General features: G+C 40.6%; 1 protein-coding gene across 3 annotated transcripts in view; it reads right to left on the bottom strand.

Moving 5' to 3' along the window:
• Positions 1–15,257: 15,257 nt before the first annotated feature.
• The window catches only part of NEDD1 (NEDD1 gamma-tubulin ring complex targeting factor), a 68,679-nt gene continuing 61,769 nt past the window's right edge, over positions 15,258–22,167 (bottom strand). For all 3 annotated transcript variants that reach the window (XM_032788543.2, XM_032788544.2, XM_075067169.1), the window contains exons 14-15: positions 19,267–19,333; positions 15,258–17,098 (exon numbers count right to left, since the gene is read on the bottom strand). In XM_032788543.2, coding sequence (XP_032644434.1) covers positions 16,994–17,098; positions 19,267–19,333 — 172 coding nt within the window. In that variant the 3' untranslated portion in view covers positions 15,258–16,993. The remainder of the gene's footprint in view (positions 17,099–19,266; positions 19,334–22,167) is intronic.

The following is a 22,167-nucleotide window of genomic DNA, read 5'->3' as shown; positions in this document are numbered from 1 at the left end:
GGAGACAAGGGATGGATCACTTGATGATTACCAGTTCCCTCTGGGGCCCCTGGCATTGGCCACTGTCAGAAGACAGTATACTGGGCTAGATGGATCTATGGTCTGACTTAGTATGACTGTTCTTATCCACCCAACCCCCATGCATCCAGACCCCCTCATACCCAGACCTCCCACCAAGCTTTACCCCCTCCTGCACTCAGAAACCTCCCTCCCCCAAATGAGCCACACTTTCCCTGCACCTGTAGCACCCAGATGAGCCCCTCACACCCAGACCCCCCCTGCTGATCTCTATGCCCCACCACACACACACACACACACACACACACACACAGACCCCCTGCTGAGCCCCAAACATTTTCACCTGGACACCCCTGCAGCATCCCATTACCATTGCTCCCAGAACCCACCTCCGACACACACAGCTGTGCACCCAGATACCCTACTGAGCCATCCACACCCAGACTGCCCACACAGAACTCTCTCAACTCATACCTGGATCCCCCCTACACTAAGCCGCTCCACATTTGGATCCTGCCTTGCTGAGCCTGCCTCCCAAAACTGGTGCACCTGGCATGGCAGGGCAATGCTCTGGGGTGTGTCTGGAGCAAGCCTGGTCCTTGCATTGTATCAGGGTGGAGTGCAGCCTCACCACTGAGTCCACGTCTGAGGGGGCTGGGGTGGGGGACAAGAAGAGCTGCTCAGTGATCTCCCACCTCTGTACACCCAGTGGCCTGTGCTCCCCAATACCATGCTGGAGCCTCCACCTTTGACAAAATAAAATTTGCAGAATATTGTGCACAGAATTTGAGGTTTTTTGGTACAGAACACCCTCAGGAGTAAATTAAGAAACATCTGTTTTAATACTTCTAGATCCAGCAGCAGCCTTTAACAGTCTCAAGCATAAAGTACTGCTAACCTACCTACAAGTTCTGGCTGAGCTTGATACAGACACAAGCTAGTTTTGCTCATAACATGTCTGCTAGATCCCAAAAATAGCAATAAGAAGGTGCCCCTCTTGTCAGAGTTCTTATTTGCAGAACCCATCCCTTCTATCTCCTCTGTCCGGCACTAATGTTAGGTTGAACTGGTCAGGAAATAATTCACACAGAAAATGCTGAAGAAAGTGAAACAAGTACTGTTTTCATCAAAAGTGTCTGGACGCTTTCCACAAAAAACTTTGTTTTCTCTGCCTCCCCCACCAATTTTCTGTCAAAGTTTGAATGGGAAAGTGTTAACCATGCCTTAATATCATTTCAGTAAGGAATATTGTAAGATGCAGATAACAGCCATCTCTACTTCTTTCTTAGCAGAGCAAGGCAATGGCATTAGTCAGAAGAACCCATGTCTGAATGAAATAAGCTTATAGATGAAGAATGGTTGTCTTGTGCTTAAACTTGGAAAGGGATGCTTACTGGAAGGAGTGTTTTGAGGAATTGGAAGAATCTATTACTGAACCCTCTGTTGACAGTATTTGCCCTATGGTTGTTGAAGTGAGGCAAAACCTGTGTCCTACTAGAGAGTTATCGCCTTAGATATACACAGAAAGATATACACATTTGGCTAGCCCAGGGGTAGGCAACCTATGGCACGCGTGCTGAAGGTGGCACGTGAGCTGATTTTCAGTGGCACTCACACTGCCCAGGTCCTGGCCACCAGTCCAGGGGGGCTCTGCATTTTTATTTAATTTTAAAAGTGTCTTAACTTTTAAAACATATTTACTTTACAATAGTTTAGTTATATATAATAGACTTATACAAAGAGACCTTCTAAAAACATTAAAATGTATGACCGGCACGCAAAACCTTAAATCAGGAGTGAATAAATGAAGACTTGGCACATCACTTCTGAAAGGTTGCCGACCCCTGGGCTAGCCTGAAGACTGTTCCCCTTCTTCTTAGCTGTGTGTTGTTCCACATCTACCCAAGCTTTTGTTACCTCTCGGCAAAGCTAACAAAGAATTCTTCTTAACAATGGGAGCAAAGGCCCAAAGTAACTTCTGTTCAGAACATGAAGCAGACAATCTTAAAAGAAAAGGAGAAACTATTGTGATAAAAATAAACAAATCAGAATTTATAATGCCTAAGTATACAAATTGACAAAAGCATATTCCATTGATACTCCAGACTCTCCCTCCCTCCATCTCCAGACCAGATTTGAAGTCATCATCTTTAATATGGGTTAGCATGTTAAGTTAGCTCTCTATAGAATTCTCCTCCTGTTTCATTCTAAGAATGCTATGATCAACAGGGATCCAGTGTCTGACACACTATCCTTAGATGCATGGGAGATTAGGGCATGAGCTACACACAAGTTTCTTGGCATTGTAGCTCATGCAGAGATCAAGTTTTCTCATGGTCAAAGTATGATACTAGAATCTCCTTGTTGTAAGAGCCTTTCATCAATATAGGAAGCTACTAAACAGACTGACACCACCTTCCTTATCAACATCTAAACATAACTCTTCAGAAAGGCAAAATAGGCTTGGTAATGAGAGGTCCTGTTACAGATCTACTAATGTTACACATTAGTTTCGCATCTAATTCTGATATTTGATGCCTATAGACTACAGTGATGAAATAATTAGAAATTCATAGATAAGGCAAATTTATCAGTGCAGATTTAGGATTAGAACTGAGATTTCTGACTCAGAATCTTGCACCAAGACCCTTAGACAAGTGTAAAGCACCAGTATTGATCATTGCTGGAAGAAGGATACTGATCATTTGGACCAGTGCTCTGACTCAGAATAAGATAAGTCTTCCTCTGAAGTATGCCATGCAATGCTATCACTATTCTAAAACAGTGATGAGCCCTAATCAAGTGTATATACTTACTGTAGCTTGAAATATTTCACAACACACACCCACTTGTAGCTGAAAGTGTAAGAATCAGCATTAACTCCCAAATGACAAGCTTTAGGTGAACTTGCCTTTAGGTGGTGAGAATTGAAATGGATTTAAGAGTGGTAAGTTGGTTTTTAAAAAGATTTCACTGACAAATAATCTATCAAGGAGATTACTTTTCAATTGATTCCACTCTTATGTACACCTCAGCTTTATAGTAGAGGAAAGAAAATCTTGCAAGATACAGATAGAACATTGCTCAACTTTTTAATGCTCACACATTTGTTGTGGTTAATCAGACTCCTGTGTCCCTGCCTAAGTTTCCTCTGAGCTGCATGGCTATGCAGCTGCCTATTAAGCCCCATGCAGGGGCTCAGGACTGCAGCAGGGAAAGGCATCCCTCCATCCGCCTGCCCCAGCATGGACCTGCCATGGTCAGGACACCTCTCCCCCAGCCCCAAGCTGCTGCAGTGAGAGAGAGGGAGTCCTCTCTCTCACTGCAGCCCCCAGGCAGCCTGCACCCCAAACTCCTCATTCCCGGCCCTACCCCAGAGCCTTCACCCCTAGCCGGAGCCCTCACCCCTTACAGCCAACCCTCTGCTCCAGCCCTGAGAACCCACCACATGAATTATTATGTGCACCCATATGAAGGTGATGTCTTCACACACGCATCAGTTCCAAATTGGTGTGCATAACTACATTCATTCTGCACATGGACATAACAGAATTAGAGGGAACTCTGGTCTCCACCTACAATCATGGTATAGCTTTCCAACCATGAAATTAAACAACCTCACATGAAGAGTTTAGGGATAGCCACCCCAATTATTTCCATGGTAACAAATGTACTTCAGAAAAGAGAAGTAAAAGGACCTAAAATGAACTAGAGCAAGCAGCAAAAACAACTGACGGCATAGGCTGCTATAAAGATTAACGTCTTTTGTTTTGGAACATTTCCCTATTTCACTTGGAATTCTGGCATTTTTGGATAATGTGGCCAATCCAAATGTGTCTCATTGAGTCATTTACAGGACACAGCATCTCCTCTTGTGAACAAAATAAGTCTGCTTTTTCCCTTTTGAATTGCTTTAGTTACTATGACAAAGGATGTCATTGATGTGGAAATTAGTAAACTCAGCCCGTAAATGCACTACTGTGATGGGGTACACTCACCTGTCACAAGCACCGCCTTTCTCGGTTCATGTGCTTGCTCATGAACTCTCTCTCTCTGTTTGTGGTGGGTCTTCACTGACTCAGCCCTCTGGCCAAGTCATATACTATCTGAGGTAAAAGCAAAGCAAACTCCTTCCAGGATACTAGTCTAACAGGGGCCTCTCTCAGTGCCCTCTAATTTCTCTCTCAAGTTGTCCCTGCTCTGGAATACAGTGTTGCCCCAGGGCTCCTTCACTGGAGGTAGTGTTTTTGCCCTCTTAGGGCCTTTCTGACCTCAGCTCTTCAGCTGGGCCACTAAAAAAGACTTCAGCTCCTCTTCTGGGATATATCAAAGCCCAGGCCACTTTCTCAGTGGCTGGTGAGTGGGACCGAGGCCAGCCCTCTATCCCAGGTCCTAGCCCAGGGACCCTATAGATAGCAGCCATGCCATGTCCCTTTATCTAACCCACACTACTGCTCTAATTCCCTAGGCCACTTCCCTGTGGCTCCAGCACATTCTTCACCTTTACCCAAGGGCCTCATCCTGGCGGAGTCCAAGCAGCCAGCCCGGAGCTCCTTCATGTTCCCCTCAGCCTCTACCAGCACTTCTCTGTCCAAGGTCCTGTAGCACCCTCAGCCAGTCAGACACACCATCTACTAACCTCCAGGTCTAATAAAGAACTGATTTTAGGCTAGCCCTGCAGCTCTTCTTATACTAGCCTACTGGGCCAGGATTGGCTGCTCTCCACACAGCCACTCTAGGTAGCTTGGAGGACCTCTCTACTGTCCTTTTCTGGGCAGGGGGTGGCAGGGCCATGAGGCCACCAGTAGGGGCCTCCAGATCTAGTCCATCCCCCTCACAAATATGAAAACAATTTAGAGAATAGTTTGAAATTTATATTATGGGGGTTTATGAATATGTCCCTGGGTGCAGTGGAACCAATAGGGCAGGATGAAGGGAGCCCTTGCAGCTAGGGTATGCAGGATGAGGGTTTGTAGTGCACCAGAAAGGGGACTTGGGAGTGTGGCCAACTCCCTATTGGGAACAGATTCTGCAAGTACCTGTTGAGTGATTCCAAGGTTGCTGATACTGGGCTGATACTGACGGGTTGAGTTCTGTTTCCATACCCATAGGACACCCTTGCACTAACTTTGTTTAGTCAGATTTGTCACAAACTGGAAGATTTCCCTCATGATGTGGGGAAATACCGGATTTAGGATTTGCAGCCTCACAGATGGAGTGTGCGTAACCATTGAGATGTTATGAAATCATGGCAGTGATGACAAAGTTAAAGTTGGAAGATGTCTTCCATTCTAAACCTGATTTCGGAACCCTCACCAACATTTTTTGGGGCCAAAAAAGCCTCTATTTTGCCTAAAATTTGTCAGTGGTCTTTGTCCACAAGCCAGCTGTGTTGTTTGTTTAAAGAAAATGTGAAGTTAATTGGAGAAGCCAATTTAGAATTATGGGATTCTGGCTAACATGATGACTTTTCACTTTTTGACCACTTTTAACTCAGAGAGCAATGTAAAATGAAAACTTGTTTTATATATTAACCCTTATAAAAATATTACATTGGAGTATTTTTGCCATCCTGGAATATAAAGGTTTTTAGTTATTAGAGGATGATTTTTTTAATACCAGGGACGCATGTGAAGAATTTTGTATACGTCATAACATCCTTGAGAGGTTGAGTAGCTGTTGCAAAGTCTATTGCCTCTAATCTAAGTTTGTGGTGTTTATTTTTTAAAAATCTCTAGCATTTTTTGTTGTGAAGATAGTCTTATAGACAATTATTCGGGGGCCCATCCTTCACATATTTGTTTTGGTAAGTTTGAAACCCATTTTCCAAGCTATTTATTTTAAACATTCCTGTTGACATATTTAATAATTACAAAATTTGTTCATGATAGTAAATGGCAGATGTAATACACTTGAATTTTATTAAAACATTTGATACGTCTCTGTCCATCTTATTTGTTCAAGGAGACCTGGTTAATAAATTGTCTGAGCATTTGGACTGATAACAAACAGAAGAATTTGAAGTAAGAAACGGAACAATCTATAACACTTTCTTCCCAGCACATAAGGGAAGCTATATAGGTTAAGTCCTTGGAACAAATCAGATAGTTTCTGTGATACAGATGGGAATTTCCTGGACAAAGCTTATTGAATTAAGTTGAAGCATCTAAGGAGCATATTTTATTAAAAATATAAAACAATGAGCTAAGACAAAACAATGAACTAAGACAAAAACATACTGTTAGTTGAGCTGATTTCCTAGGAAATAAATGGGAGGAGGGGCATGCAAATACTGATCTGTGGACTTGATCTTTTGTGGGGCAGGGACTTTTGTCTATGAATTATCTATTCCCAGGATCAAGAGGCCCAAAGAGCATGAGGAGTAACTCACAGCTGAAATACATTTTCTTGTTCTGAGCACAAGTGGTTATGAACTTGTAACCACAGGAAAAGCCCTTGGTGGGGTTTAAAGGGCTGTTCACTGGCCAGGGCCCATGTCGGAGTTGGGGTGATCTGTGGTAAGCTTATGAGCATGCTTGGAAGTTATTTTAGTGCTTCTATATGTAATACTTTTACTCTCTAAGGCTCTTACCTTAAGAATTAATGCCCTTGCTTAGAAAGAGCTGTGTGGTAACTTAACTGTGACAATGTGCTACTGTGTACTATCTCTGAGGAGAAAACTAAAGCAGGCCTGCTTAGTCTGATTTGCTGGGAATTTCACAGTGTATGGAGGGAGCTGTGCAGCCTGGAAATACTCCAGTAAGGAGGAAGAGAGACATGTGTCTCCACCCAAGAGAGGTGACGGGGTAGGGGCTGAGCTAGAAGCCTGGGGAGCTGGTGCTCTGACTGTACCTCGGAGATGGAATACTGGTACAAGTACACTGACCTGTAACAGTTCTCTCCCCTCTCAATCACCCCTCTTTTCCACCTGAAATTTACCCTAAAAAATTTACCCATATATTTTTTGCTTCCAGTAATAGCAATAGGATAGGTACATTCGGTGTCCCAGAGTTCATGAGGGCCACTAAACTTACGACGACACCCATAAAAGTTGCTGTCAGAAATAGCAGCGCTAGGTTGATACATTTAGACAAAGAATTTGAAGGCTCTTTAAATGACAGTCAGTACCTTAATTTTTGGGTGCAGAACTTGAGTCACCCTAAAGATACCTGATTTTTAGAAAGTATGGAGCATTCACCCTCTGATGATCAAACATATTTAAAACTCCCCAGAAGTTAGATGCTCAAAAACAAACAAACCCCACCACAAAAGTCAAAATCACTAGTCACTTTTGAAAATGTTGGCCTTAATTAGTACAGTGGGTCTTCACAGGAGATATGGTAACAAGATATTAATAACTAGGTAGAAGGCCATTAGAAGAGTTCTTCTAGAGCTGTAAAAATATTCCAGCAACCAATTGTTAATATTAATACAAAAGCTTGATGGAATATATATATAACCTTAAGGCAATATGTCCAAGTCTCCCTTTGGAGAAGAACTGCAATTGTTACAAATTCAATTTGTCTTCACCAGTGGATTAAAGTAGTTTTAATGAGGAGAGAAGCTGCTAACAGAAAGAAAACTATCAGGTAAGAAATTTCTCATTCTGCTGCACAGCTTCTCTCCTCTTTCATCATGAATGGAAAGTAGCAAGAAGTGAACCTCAGAAACTGGAAGGGAAAGGAGAATGGCAAACTTTAATTATTATTGTAGTAAAATAATAGGTAGGAAAGGAAGTCCTCCCCAAAACTATCATGTAAAGCAAAAGCTTTGTTATTTAAGGAATTATTTGGGAACCAGTCCAGTAGCATCATCCTATCATAGGATGCCTCTGCAGCAGAATGGAAACCTACCTTCCAAGTCTTCCTCTAAACCTTTTTTTCCACAAAGTCAATTGGGAGTTTTGCAGCAGGAGCCTTGACTCCTCCTGTTAATACTTTCCCAGATACCTACCATGCTAACTGGTACAGGATTTTAACAGATTGCCTACAGACCCAGAGACACTGCATTTTGGACAATATGAGGTGAATAGAATACAATTGGCATGTGTACTCCATACGCTTGAGATTTATCTTTATAGCTGTAGGAATGCTCTTCTATGCCACATCCCCTTGAAAGGGTGCCTTGGACTAGAACAAAAGGATAGGAAAATTATTTCCCAAAAAGCTGTAGGAAGGTTTCTGGAGCTATAAAAAAACTCTTTTCTTGGGGCTAGAAGAACTAATTCCAAACCCTGTCTTTTGGAGGTGCTGGCTTGTCTAATCTACCATTCCAATTAGTCTTGACAGCTGATGAGATTCTGTCAGAGAGCCCACTGTGCCTGCCTAAAGAATGCCGCAAGGGCTAGTACCTGTTTTTCTATGGTGCATGGTCAAACGACTCCAATCAATGATCCTGGAGAAATTCTAATGTAGCTGAGATCACCAGAACTTTGTGATTATTATTACTTTTATAATGGTAGGTGTCTAGAGGCCAGGACCTTGTTGTGCTGGGCACCGTACCAACAAAGAGACAGTCCCTGCCCTGAAGATATTAGTTTCCCTCACACTATAATATGACCAGAACCAGAATGAATGAGATTTCCTGTTTGACTTCTGTCTGGACACTAAAAAGTATTGATAGACTAATGGAGAAACTTTTGAATTACACTGCACTTCTGATGCCCACTCTGTAAACTGTAGGTTACCCAGCTTCAGATGGAAGGAGTCTCTGCTTCTAGAGGTCAGATATTTTCTGAAGGTGTAATAGAGGTTCCTTTCTCTCTTTTCTGTATGCTTCATGTGAACCTTCCTGAAAAGCAACAGATTCTTCTCTGCCTTGAACATTATTTCAGTGGCCCTGGAAAAGCTTTGATCTCTGGTTACTCCATGGTTTTGGAAGGGACATAAACACTTATCCCTCAATCATAAACCAACCTCCAATGGGAGGTAGGAGACCTCCCTGTGAGTACCGTAACTGCCCACTAGATGGGTTTTTGCACCTTCTTCTGAAATATATCTGTGACTTTAGTCAGTACCAGTTGATACTGGATTTGATATCTACATCTTTGTTTTTGTTTAGACACATGACTGATAGGGTTGTCAAAGTGATCTAAAGGATGTGTACTCAGTGTTTTTGGTATGCTCCCAGCAATGCTTGTTTCCACAGTGAGTATGCGAGGGTCTAGGAGTGAAAGTTGGCTTGGCTGTCACCTGTTGTTTATACATACCTCCCACAAAGAGGTATTTGGATGTGTGTAGGGAATGACATAGTTTTGCATTCCCATTAGTTCTATATCTCAGAAGGAATTTCTGCTGGCACATTTTGAAAACTGCACTTGAGGGCTGACCCAATGCCCCAGTAATCCAAGCTGCTGGAGATGAGTGGCTATGGATGGCAAATACTGGGAAATTGTTGATGCAGTGAAGTTAGGGATTTTTGCAAGTCTGTACTACGGTGGTAAAACTCTGTTTGGGTTCAAAAGTTCTTGATTTTGAAAAACTGGTATGAATCCTTTCCAGCAGCTGGTCAATTAAGAATGGGTCTGTAGACAGGGAACTAATGTGTGTTGTCCAGATGTATAACTTGCAAGAGAAGATTACTTACCTTAACTGGAGGTTCTTTGAGATGTGTGTTCTTTATCTGTATTCCACTGAGGGTTATGCATATATATATATAGAGAGAGAGAGAGAGAGAGATGCCTATGGCTTATAGAACTGGAAGGGACCCTGAAAGGTCATTGAATCCAGCCCCCTACCTTCATTAGCAGGACCAACTACTGATTTTTGCCCCAGATCCCTAAGTGGCCCCCCTCAAGGATTGAACTTACAACCCTGGTTTAAGCAGACTAATGCTCAAACCACTGAGCTATCTCTTCCCCACAATGAGCTATGTGCCTGCAGTGGGAACTTTTCAAAGTATTGCTTATTGGTCTGTGCACATACCCTTGTATTGCCTTGCGGTTTTGCCAGAGGCTATAAAGAGCGGGGCAGACCAACTGCATTGCCAGTTCCTTCTCCACTGCAGACATACAGAGCCGCAGCAGAGGGGAAGTAGGGTGGGAAGTGTGATACAGCTAGGGACCACACAGCTTGAAGAACCTCCAGTGACAAGTAAGTAACCTTCTCTTCTTCTTTGAGTGATGGTCTCTATTGTATTCCACTGAAGGCGATTGACAAACAGCACCTAGATAGGAGAAGGGTGCAAGGAAGATGGCAGAACTGTAGAACAGAGGATTGTAGCACTGAATGAGGCATCAGTTGCAGAATCGTATCAGAGAATAGTGAGAAGAAAAGGTGTGTACCAAACTCTACATGGCTGCCTTACATGTGTCTTCAAGGAGCATGTTGCAGAGCACAGCTATGCTTGATGCTTGCACTCTAGTGGAATGGGCTTGTATCCCATCTGGTGGGGAGCATCCTGATAAGTGATAGCGTGTAAGCACCCTGAGACCAACTTAGAGATTTCTCTAGGTAGAAATGGCCTGTCCTTTAATTCTCTCCACTATGGCGACAAAGAGCCCGGAAGACTTCCGCAACAGCTTTGTCCTTTATAGGTGATATGCCAGGGCTCTATGCACATTGAGGGAATGAAGCCACCATTCCTTATTTGAGGCATGTGGTTTTGCAAAGAAGGTAGGCAGATATATGGGTTGGTTGAGGTGGAAATGGGAAACTGCCTTTGGCAGAAACTTAGGATGTAGTTGCAGTGAGACCTTGTCCTTATGGAATCCGTTGAAAGAGGGGTTGCCATATCTCCCAGCTCACCAACTCTCCTCATTGAGGTAATGGCAACAAGGAAAGCAACCTTCCTGGAGAGGGGGTGGGGGTGGGGGGCAGGAGGCCAGCAATTCAAATGAAGAGTTAATTAAAGAAGTAAGGACTAGGTGGAGGGCACATTGGGGAGCAATACGCTGAATTGGTGGATATTTGTGTAAAAGGCTTTCCCAGAGTCAGGTGGTCAAAGGTTGGGTAAAAATCAAATGTCCCTCCATCACAGGATGGAACCTAATGGTGGCTGCATGCACTCTGATTGAGCTGAGACCAAGTCCTGAGGTTTTCAGGTGGAGGAAGTAGTCTAAGGACATGGAAATGCCCACAATTTGGGGGCAAGGCCTTGCTTTTGGGCCCAGGAGGTGAAGCATGCCCGTTTGGCCTAATAGAATTGCCTTCTGGAGTCCTTTTGGCTACTATAGAGGACCTGCCAATGAACATTCTCATGTTAATAGTGGTGTCTATCCAAAAAAACATGCTGTCCATGGATCTGGATGCCATTGTGTTGTGTCAGCAGTTCCGGAAGTGTCTGGAGTGAGAGTGGAGGCAGTTTTGACATGTGGAGAAGACAGAACCAGACTCCACATGGCCAATATGGAGTGATCAGAATGGCCATCATTCTCTCCTGCTGGAGTCTGTGGAGGACACGAGGTAGGAGTGTGGGGGAGAAGGGGCAGGGGTAGTTCACCCAGTCTAACCAATCGATGACCAGAGCCTCGCCCAGTGAGTGGGCACCACATCCTTCCCTGGAGCAATATTGGGTGCACTTGGTGTTGGGGTGTGATGCAAAGAGGTATCTGACTGGTGTACCCCAAGATGTCAGCAATTATCATGTTGTGCAACTCCTATCTGTGATCAATTGCAAAGTACTTGCTGAGAAAATCTATGATCACATTCTGTGCCAGGCAGATAGGTTGCTGCCAAAAGGATATGATGTGCAATGCACCATTCCCAGAGGTGAATTGCCTCCATATACAGCACTGGGAACCTTGTGCCCCCTTATTTGTTTATGTAGTATACTACAGCAGTAGCAGATAGCTGGTAAGAACACGTGGCATGCTTTGCATACTACACAAAGTGTGTGTGTGTTTATGTGTATCCTGGTCTCTCCTGTGGTCCAGGTGCTTTGTGTCATGTGCTTGTGTCATGTGCTCTTCTATGTAAACTTCCCAACCTGAGAGTTATGACCGTCATGGTCAGTGAGGATGGGAGGAATGGCATTCCGAAGCAGATTTGTAGCAGGCTGTCCACCACCAAAGAGATGACCTCCAGTGGAACATTGAGTATGGTGTCCATGGTTTGGTGCATAGGAGAATAGACTCTTTGCAGCCATAGCTTAGATAGCAAAGGTGCATGCGGGTGAAGTGCATGACATATGTGCATGCCACCATTTGCCCTAGGATGGAGAGACAGGTTCCTGACCAAGGCCAAATTATTGGAGGTTATCAGGGCTATTTGGTCCAGTAGGGTCTGGAATCTGTCCTGTGCCAGATGAGCTCGTAGGGAGGTTGCACCAATGCAAACTCTTATGCATTTCAGAAACCAAGTAGGTTGCAAAGTTGATTTTTTGATATTGATGCTCACTCCTAAGGGAGAGGATTAGAAGAAGCTGGGACATCAATTCTTGAGCTTCCTCTTTGGATCGCAGTTAGATAGGGTTTCTTCTTAAGTTACAGGAAGAACAGACTTCCACTTCTCAGCGCCAGCTCCAAAACCCCTGGTGAGTCTCATGGTCTCTCAAAGAGCTTCTCCCAGGTCTGACTCACTCTATTTAAATTGCTTTTGAGACTCCCCTCGGACAGCCATTAGACTTTGACATTGTCTCTTAACAACTCATTCAGGCTTAATGCCTTGAAATCACTGGGCTTGTGACTATCTCACCGGTGGGTGAATACGGTCTGATCTCTGCTTCCAGGGCTCTTCAAACTTCATTGCACTGCGATCCCCTTCTGACAACAAAAATTACTATGTGAGCAGGAGCATGTGTGGGGACAAGCTTGAACTCTGCTGCTCCAGACAAAAGCACTCAGGATTCGACTTCAGCCCTGGGTCCCATGGAATCTAACGCTGGCCCTGGCAACCTCATTAAAATGGGGCTGCAACCCACTTTAGGGTCCCGACCCACAGTTTGAGAACTGCTGTTTTAACACACTGAACATAAATCATATTTTGGGACATAGATTAATCATCCTTATTGAGATCACAGTCATCTGTCACAGGCCCCAGTTCTGATTTCACTTACTCCAGTGAAGTCAATGCAGCTAGAACTGGTCAGTCAGAGGACCTAAAATATATTTTTTTAAAACAGTAATTATTTCAACTTAGATTTCAGACTGTTCACAATGTTTAGCTTATTAGTATTGTAACTTTTTTTAGCTATAAAAACAGTTGTAATTTGAATGGTAGAGTCATGATCTAAGATTAGATGGGTGGTCTTTCATTATGCTAAAGATATCTTCTGTGCAACTGTACAGCTTGCTAGTCCTACTGATCCAATGCACATTTTTTCTAGTAAGATACAATTTGTGGCTCTATGTTCTGGTCAGAGTAGTCATATTTCATATAGTTAATAACTGGGACAAAATGCATTCAAATTGTCCTCTTGTTTTCTAGCATGCCTCCTCAGAAAGCTATTTCATCATTAATGGCTGTGATGGTCACCAAATCATGATGATTTTGCTTTTATAAGTGAAAGATGCATGCATTTTTACATGAATCCACCACTACCACAGTTTTATAGGTTCATAAGGCTGAATATGTATTTTTACACTGCTGTTGAAATAACTTCCTACGTTTGAGATTGCCCACAGTGCCTTTTCTGAGAGTTTATTATATTTGACACTATATAGAATACATTTCATGGAGAATATAAAAAGGCTAATTTTACATTTACAATTGTTTTAACATCTTAACAGGTTTCCTTTTCCCTAGCGTAAATTTAGGTCTACCATCGATAGCTGCTTAGTACTGATTATTCTTAATTACAAAATGTCATCATCATCTAATAATTTTTATTCTTGAGATGAAATTCTACTTCATGCTATTATTGAAACAAAAATATTTTAGAATAATGTAGTATACGTTTGGCCTCAAACTGAATGTTCACCCTTTTTTCCCCAAAAATCGAACAAATGATCATGAAGCACATGCTACCGTTCAAATATTCTGAGAAATATTAACTTTAAAATATAGTGGACAGCCTCTTGGAAAAATAGTACTGGTTTGCATCTTAACAGGAGTCAAATATATTTAATCAATGATCCTGCCTTTAAGTAAAATCTTTTTAAAAGACTATCACATTTCTAAGCACTGCCAAAAAAAAAAAAAAAATCAGCCTGACACCAAGCCCATTTTAAAAATGCATATATATTATATACACATCTGATTAAATTCCAGAATTCAGGTTCTCAGATATGAAATACTCATCCTAAAATCTATCTTGCTATAAACCAAGGGGGAAAAAATTAAACTGTTTATTTTTCGAAGAGGGAGGGAAGAGGAAGCATATATGAGTCCAGGAAATGACTTCACAGGAGGGAGGAGAGTCCAGGATCCCAGACTCACCAGTACGTGAGAAGAGGGGTAGAGAACATGCACTCTGCCTTTCCCAGAAACATTTATTTGAAAGTGTTCTTCAGTAACGGCCATTGATCCTGTCATAATCGTACCCATTTCTAAGTCAGATATATCTATTACTCCAGAATCACATGGTACAAATGGAACATTTCCATAACACCACTTCCTTTAGATGGCTGCCACATTCAAAAGTAGAAGGAGATACTGCAAAGCTAGACTCAACAAGGGATTCCAAAGGTGGGATTCAATGAGACCTCTGAAGGTGAGAATCTTCCATAAGACATAGTCCATCCCTAGTTTGCAGTCTTCTTCCTGACTCAGACACACTTCTGCATCATTATTCAAAAAAAGGGTTTCCACACGTGATTTGTTTTAAGAGTTAAAATAAACAATTTTATTTTAAAATACAGTTCAGATCTGTGTACAAGTAAAACATGCTAATTATCCCCCTAAGGGCTATCAGGATTGCTGGAGTGTCTCTACCAGTCACCAGTGCCACATTAATCCTGAGGTAAGGAAACAAGCCCCAGGACAAAGGTCAAAACCTTTTCTTCCTTCGATCACTGTTGTTGCGATGTCCTTTGTTCAGAAGCTCAGAAGTTTACCTAAGGCTCTGAATCAAAAAGTAGAAGTCTTGGTGACATCTGCAGACAAATACTTAGGATGCTCTTTCAACTCCCTGCTATTTTATGGCCATTCTGGTATTAAAGCCTTGAGAACAGAGTCTGGATATGTTTGGGTGCTACATCAGCTTAACAATGCATGCTGTAGAACTGTGAAAGATTTGCCATACTTTTAACCACCATCTTTTTCCACAAGTTTGTGGCTTGTAATTTGAGTGTCAGAAATTGCTTACTCATTCTACAAACTTACAAAAGCTTTACAAAATACTGTTATCTGTACATTTGCATTAAATTACTAAAAATAAGTTTAATTTATTCTGCTTCCTTAAATTCAACTCAATATAGAAACACTTTTTAAAAGCTCTTTTGAACATGGTAGCAATAAACTACAAACTGATATTCAAGTCCTGATCATAATGTTGAAGGTTACACCAATATTATTCAATTTTTTTACATGAAAAAAATAATGAATTAGCTTGTAAAAAAATACGAGCCACTCCCTTATACTTCCTTTTTAAAAAAAATCATGTTAAAGATGGTGACAAGATTCAAATAGTTTTCTTGCATGTTTCGTACTTTGCAATGTATTATTTTAAGTAAGTGACAGACAATGTTTTGTTATGGCTTTTTCATTTATTGGAAGAATGTCATGCTGGAGATAAATGTTACATGTTGTAGCTAATGAACTCTGTGTTCTCAGTATTTTCCTTTTTGAAACCTTCTTTTCAATTGGAACATCATGTAATGGTTGTGGGTATCTTAAGATCTTCAGATCATCATCTGCAAAAGGCACTTGTAGCAGAGCCAATTCAGCCCTTGCTGAGGCAACACTTTCACTGGTGTGATTCTGGGCAAAACCCTGGCCCCAATGAAGTCAGTGACAAAACTCCCATTGACTTCAACGGGGCCAGGATTTCACTTCAGATATTTTGCCTCACTAAGGACTGCACGAATAGGCCTGGCAGTGTTATACTGCTGGACTAACAGTCAGTACTGGCATGACACATGCAGCCATGTTAGCTTATGGTTAAGACAAATGAATTAATTTGGTATTCAGCATGGCCAAAAGAAATTTACAGTAGTGGTAAATAGTACTACTGGTTAAGTGTATTCACACAGAACATTTCAAAGGCTATAAGTTATATTCAATGAAACTGGGTAAGTTACTCAATATGCCATTAAATTATGTAAATATCCATACTTATGTAAGTGAAAGGATTCTAGTTTACACAACTAAATTTTAACAAAAACTCATCCTATAATTTAACATTTATAAGCGGCGGGGGGGGGGAGGAGCAATGGGAGAGGAAGAATCAGTGGCAGAAGAGCACACATTTCTCATAAAAAACATTTAAAAAAACCCCACAAGCAAGAGGATGATATCACATTCATTAATATTTCCAAGACTGAACCCAAGTTTTGCTCCATATAGGAAAAGTTTTGAGTTATCTATAACTGCACGTTAATCAAATAATTACTAGTAGATTCCCTGTTTTTCCCAGCTATGCAGAAACAAAACTCCAAATGTCATACTGAAAACAATATAGTTTTTCCACAAAAAGTCGAAATAATGAAGCTAAAAAAACTGCTGCTGACAAAAGTGTAAAATAATGCGTCAGTCTACATAGTTCTGACAGTAGGTATATATAAAAAATTCTTATGGAAAATACATTTGTTCTGTTTCCTTTTGATTTATAAAAGGCACTTCATGGACAGTTAAAGCTCTGATAAAATACTTATCCTGTTAGCTTTCCTGTTAGACAACACATGTATTTCAAGTCAGTTTACCATAAAGATATGAACACATTCTTTACAGCGGTTATTAGTGCAGATATACCTCTGTTAAAAATTTTACAGTTAAGTATTGTGTCTTATAACATTTATTTAAAAGAAGAGGTTTTCCGAGTTCAAGAAAACAATACTGCTCTTCATACACGACTTCAGTGTTTGGTAGATGACATCTTGAAAGTTAAAGTACAAAATTCATTATGTTCACGTCAAGAAAATAAGCTCGGTGTGGACCTTTCAGAAGTGGGTCCTTAGTCTTTTGTTTTCCTCTCGTAGTCTCTCAATTTCAGCTACTAAGCTTTCATTTACAGAGTATCTTCCAAGCAAGGCGTGCATTTCATTCTAGAGAAAAGAGAAAAACCCTCTTAACAGCTAAAGTTTACTTTTCAAATTTTGTTCTCTACAGTTTCCTCGTTTGAATAGATGAAAATTAATATAAATGACAACAAACTGAGAAGATACTGTATCTTTTTCACAAAGAAATTTAAAAAAAAACAAAAACTTTTGATAAGTTACTAATATGAGGTTTTTTTGTTGGTATACAGCACTTCCGTCATTAATTCCTTATTCTTTAATAAATATTTTATCAAAGTACGCTTTTGTCCCAGTTTTAAGAAGGGGAATATATTTTTCAATTTCCACTAAAAGAAGAATGACCAATGCTGGATACTAAAAATTTCTTTTATGTAGGCCAAATAGCAGAAAAATCTTAAAATAAATTTATAGATTAGCTTAACTTGAAAAAGAACGACAGATTAAAGACTTTCAATTTCGTAAGGTATTTCCTTACTCCATTTCAGCAAGTAAACAACCCATTCAATTGCTAGCTGATTCTTCTGCTTAAAACTACCAAACCACAAGGAAAAAACCCAAAGATGCTGAGTGAATTTTCTTCTCATTTTTGTTATAAAACCCAAGATTTGTAATGTTGGATTTCAAATTATATTTTGCATCATAGTTTTGTTCTAATGAGTATGTTCTACAAGTTCCAGGATCTTCATCAGCACTCAGATGCTATAATTATCACAGCAACAACTAATGCAGATACAGTGTCCTACTGTAATGGTTGTTAAAAGTAAATTCTGTTTCCAAGGTAACTAACAATATTTATTTAGTTTTACCCTTGTCCTTCCTCTCTCCTTCTCCCTCTAGTCTGGTTTTTTTATTTTCATTTATTGGAGTCATATCTGTGTTAAGGCCCCAATCTTGCAATTTACTGTGCCTGTGCCGAGATCCATGGCAGTCACTGGGGCTTCACACGTGCCCAGATATTTGCTCACATGAATCCGTTAGCTGGATCTAGCCTAACAGAGTAAGATCATCAGGGCTATGCTGACACCTCAAACAAATACTCCCTTGAGCATTTAAAATAAAATAATCATCATGTGCTCCACACTCCAAGTTGCTCTTTCTGTCTTCCCATCCTGCTCCAGTATAAAGATGTTCCCCCTACACACAGTTTTCCTGTATGACACCCATTCTCACATGATCACAAGTGGAGTCTCTCCCCCATGGCTAGGGAGTTTCTTTTTGTCCATGACTCCAAACACCAGACAAAACATTGCTGGTGTTGGCAAAAAAAACAATCTCTTTCTTCTTCTTCAAAAGATAAGGGGGAGAGACGTTGACTTCTCCAAGTTCAATCCTCCCTTCTCCCACATGAAAGGCGGCCTCAAAGTCTGATTGACCATCCTATCCTCTGTAAAAGGGAGCCATTAAACAGATGAGTTTCCTTCAAACTCCAAATTGGAGAAGAAACACTGGATAAGAGGTGAAGGCAGAGATACATTCCCTCTCAGATTTACCTTCCTCCCTCATTAATGGAAACACTTGTTTCCCCCCTCTGCTCACAGCAAAACCAAGACAGTCAGACTAGAGGTCTGAGAGTCATTTCAAGTTGAGCCCATGTAAACTCAATAAAAATATAGTTAATGTGAATTCTTTTTAGTGTTTGCACTATAGTAGTTCAGAGTCAATGGTAATCTCATGAATCCCAGTCCAGTGCTCTCTCTCCATATGAATATGGACAAGGTAAGAAATAAATAGTTTAAGAACAAAATCAAATTACTTGATTTTTATGTTTTAGGATATTAAGTAGGAAGACCATCACCGTATGGAGCAATGTTCTGTGTTATACTGTATAGTTAGCACTAGCTGAGAACATAAAAGTAGGTCTGCTTCTCCTAGCATTCAGCAGAGCCTATAAAAGGGAAGGAAAGAGAAAGAAGAGAAACCAAAGCTAGTCAATTTCTCTTGTTGGTATCACATTTATCAAAAAAATATTGGTTAATTTAATTTGCCTCTTGGTAGTCTACTAGATTTCAACAATTCATTTGTTCAGCTTGAAACAGATTAACACATATTTTAATATGTAGGTGTTTCCTATCCCTTCTCTGTAGGTTTTCTGTTTAGGTTGTAAGGCATGCATCTAGCTTTCAGTTTTATCTGTAAAGCAGCAGGCACACTTCAGCATTACTTATACACATTTTCATACTGTTCTTTGTACATACCAACTGCATATGAAATTGTTTAATCATCTCCACTTGCAAATTCACAATGTCTCGATGGCATGCTTCTCTGGGGAAATAAAGTATAAAAAGTCCCAAATGATACCTTTCTTGTCAATTCCATAAAGACTTTAGTTTTCCTCTACCCCCAACAAACACACACACAAAAAAACCCACACAAAACCAACTTTCTTAACACTATGGGATATCCTGGACACAGGAGTAAGGACAATGACTATCCCCACTCCTAACTGGTGCAGAAAGACAAGTAGAATTGTAATAAATCATTCAGGATGGCCCATGTCTCTTACTACTCCCAAGTTTCTGCAAGAACAGTTCATCCAGTGATTATATGAATCCTTGAAAAAGGATTTTAAGAGCAGAACAATGCAGAACATTAAGAGCTTGTCCCCTTTTTGCTAACAGGACCAGGAATGCCAATAGAAATACATTTTTACTTTTAATCAGTGATCCAAAAAGATTGACCTTTTTCATCTGATTCATCTATCATAGGTTTATCTTAGATCTGTATTGTATTTTTAGTGTTCAATTTGAATGTTAACCTTGTTGGAGGAGAAAAGCCTCCTTCAGTCACACAATATGACGCACAATGATGATGCTCAATAAATGAAAGTCATTCGCCTATAATTGGGATTAAAGAAGAAGATTTTCAGTACAGGTCCACACTTTTGGAAGGTACCTCCACAATGCATTATGGTCTGGAACAGTGATTAGTATGGGCCATGCAGACTTTGCCACAACACGTTTCAGGTCAAGTGATGCAAGAAGGCATGACCTCTTTGTTCTCATTTCCTAAGAATCTACAGTAAAGTCCAAGAGAGTGGGGAATATGAATCTGTACCGATGACGTATTTGAAGGTCTTTTACTGGCAAGTAACCCCGCCCCCCCCAACCCTTCTGAGTAGTGTCAGTACAGATCTTTAACTGGAAAGGTTCTTAATCTTTGGCATTGGGCAATATCTCCCAGCACAGAGAAGTCCCTCAAATGAGAATTTTGCACTTGGCAACCTGAGAATCTCAGTACTGGGACCATAATGAATCCACTATTTTTAGTTTACTTGGAGGTGAAATGGATTCTGGGGAGGACTGGTGTAATTCCATCATCTTTCCTCTCTGAATTTCTAGTCCTTGAAGAATACTCAAAAGAGAGTCCGAGGCAACAGCCTTCCACATCATTCAACCCACCTCAACAGTCAGGATCTCTTGGCACCAAACTTTGAGGCATCCAGAGTCTGGGATTTTGAGTAAGGGCTCACAATTTATTCTGACTTAGAATTTGTCCTAAAAACTCTTAGCCTACTCCATAAAGTATGGATCAGAGCAGAGTCTCCCAGTCAAGGCCCCAGCTGATGAACCTTAGGTTTGATGCAAGAAAATGTATTTTACAAATGGGCACTCCTTAAATGTTGGCTCTTTAAAGGGATCTGCCATTCATAGTGAACTGATGAGCTTCATCTTAAAATTTCCAGAGAAACTCTTTTCTTTAATTAAAAAATTCATAGATTAAAAAAAACACAAAACAAACAACTCAGAGGATGTTACATGTAATATTGCTAATGCTTTGAAAATACGCAGTATCTTTTAGAGTCAGATTCAAAGCCGCGAGAACACACTGGCCAATTAAACATACTTTGCAGATGCTTTGCATTGTCAGAGCAGCACACACAGCCAGCATGTACACCCCATTTTCCCCAACCCCTCATCCTCCATAGTCCCCTGCACACATGCCGCCACCCCCCAATTTCACCTTCTGATCCCCCAAAATTCCCCTGCATGCACACAAGTATTCCCTCTGTTGAAGGGATATGAATCAATGGGTAGCTTCTGAAAGGCAGTTACGATTATTGTAATTTTTACCACTATTTTCATGAATGCACATTACAGGAGCAGAGGAATAATGATCCTCTTGTTAGGAGAAATCATTCAAAGAACTGTCCTCTTTTAAAATGGCCACCTCCTCTTATTCACAATAGAACTGATGCCGAGCAGCTCTCTGGCAACACAGAACCCTCTGTGCTGTCAGAAAGCAAAGATCTGCACTGTAAGCGAGTAAATAGAGTCAATGGCCATTGTTATTAAGGGCAGCCTGCAGCCTTAGTTCCATTGAAAACAATTGGAGATGGTAGCCATTTCCAAAGAGAGCAGTAATTTGTGAGATCCTCTGTAGTAAAACAATTCTCAACCTTTGCTGAAATAAACCTTAATCATAAAAAAAAGAAAACCAGCAAAAATGGCCATTATTCTTTTTTTTTTTTTTTAAAGTCTTCTAATGCTGCATATAGGAATCAACTATATAGGAAGCTTGATTCTGCATTAGTTATTAAAATCATTAAAGACAAAAGAGTCTGACATCAAATGCTAAATGTCTTAAATCTATTAGTTTGAGTTAATTTTAACTTAAATGGATCTTTTATCTATAAATTCTCAAAAAAACATGTACCCAGTACGTGCTGTAATTTTGGAAAGGATATTACGTATTTTTCATAAATAAAGACATTAAGTGCAAAACATTCCACAGCCATAAGTATGCAACAAATATTTCCACACAAAAAAACTCTATAAACTCAACAAGACTTGAGCATCACCAACGAAGGTACAAAGGGATTCTGACTAATCTCTACCTGTTTGAGGAGTGCTATCCCTAAAATCATTTCCAAACCTGAGCCTGGAAAGCAACATCACAATGTGCTTCTGCTATTCCAATTGATGTTACTGTGGGTGGTTTTTTTTCCTGTTACACAAACAACTAATCACATTTCATTTCAAAGTCTGAAAGTGCAAAAGAATATGGCCCTTATATTTTATTCAATTACAATTATAAATACATTAGGAGGATACAGTGGTGTAGGCTCGATGAATGGTAAGAGAGAATTTTGTTTTAAC

The sequence above is a fragment of the Chelonoidis abingdonii genome, chromosome 1, assembly GCF_003597395.2.
Source record: "Chelonoidis abingdonii isolate Lonesome George chromosome 1, CheloAbing_2.0, whole genome shotgun sequence".
NCBI lineage: Eukaryota > Metazoa > Chordata > Testudines > Testudinidae > Chelonoidis > Chelonoidis abingdonii.
The sequence above is the reverse complement of the archived record's forward strand: the minus strand, read 5'-3'. Positions and strand labels throughout refer to the sequence as shown.